The sequence below is a fragment of the Eurytemora carolleeae genome, unplaced genomic scaffold (assembly GCF_000591075.1).
Source record: "Eurytemora carolleeae unplaced genomic scaffold, Eaff_2.0 scaffold1571, whole genome shotgun sequence".
Classification (NCBI taxonomy): Eukaryota; Metazoa; Arthropoda; class Copepoda; order Calanoida; family Temoridae; genus Eurytemora; species Eurytemora carolleeae.
In genome coordinates this window covers 65,553-66,622 of record NW_019397466.1, presented here as the reverse complement: position 1 = coordinate 66,622, position 1,070 = coordinate 65,553, and the positions used below count along the sequence as shown (strand labels likewise).

Genomic DNA, 1,070 nt, shown 5'->3' with positions numbered 1-1,070 from the left:
ATGTTTTTCTACAATTAAGAACAGTTTGAGACAAATGAAATGTCCGGTCGGAAAATAGAAAATTTCCTGAAGAATCATCTAATTTTTCATCAAAACAGAGAAATTATTTTTAGTCATTATTTTTGGAAATCATAACTAATTTATCGTTTTTAGGAAATTATAATTTAATTAATATTTTTAGGAAATACTAATTAAATAAATATTTTTAAAAGATAGTAATTAAATTGATAATTTTAGGAGATTGCAATTTTATTAATATTTTTAGGAGATTACTAGCTGAAAAGCCCGTTATTGCCCGTGGGAAAAAAAATGTTGAAAAAAAAAATAATTTTTTTTACCTGTTAAATCCCCGGCCACCCATGAGTGTCCACAAAAAAATTCAGCCCATTCGGTCCAACCATTTGACCGGCTATCCGCAACATATATATATGAATGTCTTGTTTTATGATATAGATAGATAATTGAATTATCATTTTTAGGAGATAATAAGGAGAACTTAGGTAGAGGTGAACTACCCACCCCCTCCTCTACTCCTACTAGTGTAAGGTAAATTCTTGAAATAAAGGGAGTGGTCGCAATTTATAAAAAAGAGTCAGGGACGGATATTCTTATATCAAGTAAACCTCCATTTAAAGAGAGACAATTCACAACAGTCCTTTAAACCTTTATGTGATCACAAATTTGAAGAATTCGTTTTTTTAGCTTAAGTGTTTAATTTTCAATATTTCATTCATGTTTCTGTAGCAAGATTTCGGCATTTATAGAGAAACCGCAATTGAAAATACTCATACTCATTTTGATCAGATAAAACTTTCAAGGGTACCGTTGTGACTCGAAACATCCTCAAACCCCGCTAAACCGTTCATTATTTTCTAATTTTCAAACATTAAAATGATAGTTAATGTTGGGCATACTCAGGCGCGTACACAGGATTTTAGCCAGGGGGGGCAAGATTTCGCGCGAAGCGCGAAAAAAAATTTTTTGCCCCCCCCTGGCTGTTTTTTGCCCCCCCCTGGAATTGTTTTGTTCAAAAAGTCAATTAAAACCATAAGAGACACGTGTGCAGTGTA

General features: G+C 32.6%; 1 protein-coding gene across 2 annotated transcripts in view; it reads left to right on the top strand.

Moving 5' to 3' along the window:
- Positions 1–479: 479 nt before the first annotated feature.
- The window catches only part of LOC111714448 (centaurin-gamma-1A), a gene marked incomplete at its 5' end in the record, with an annotated part of 10,735 nt that continues 10,144 nt past the window's right edge, over positions 480–1,070 (top strand). For both annotated transcript variants that reach the window (XM_023489553.1, XM_023489551.1), the window contains 1 exon segment: positions 480–546. In XM_023489553.1, the coding sequence (XP_023345321.1) occupies positions 480–546 (67 nt within the window).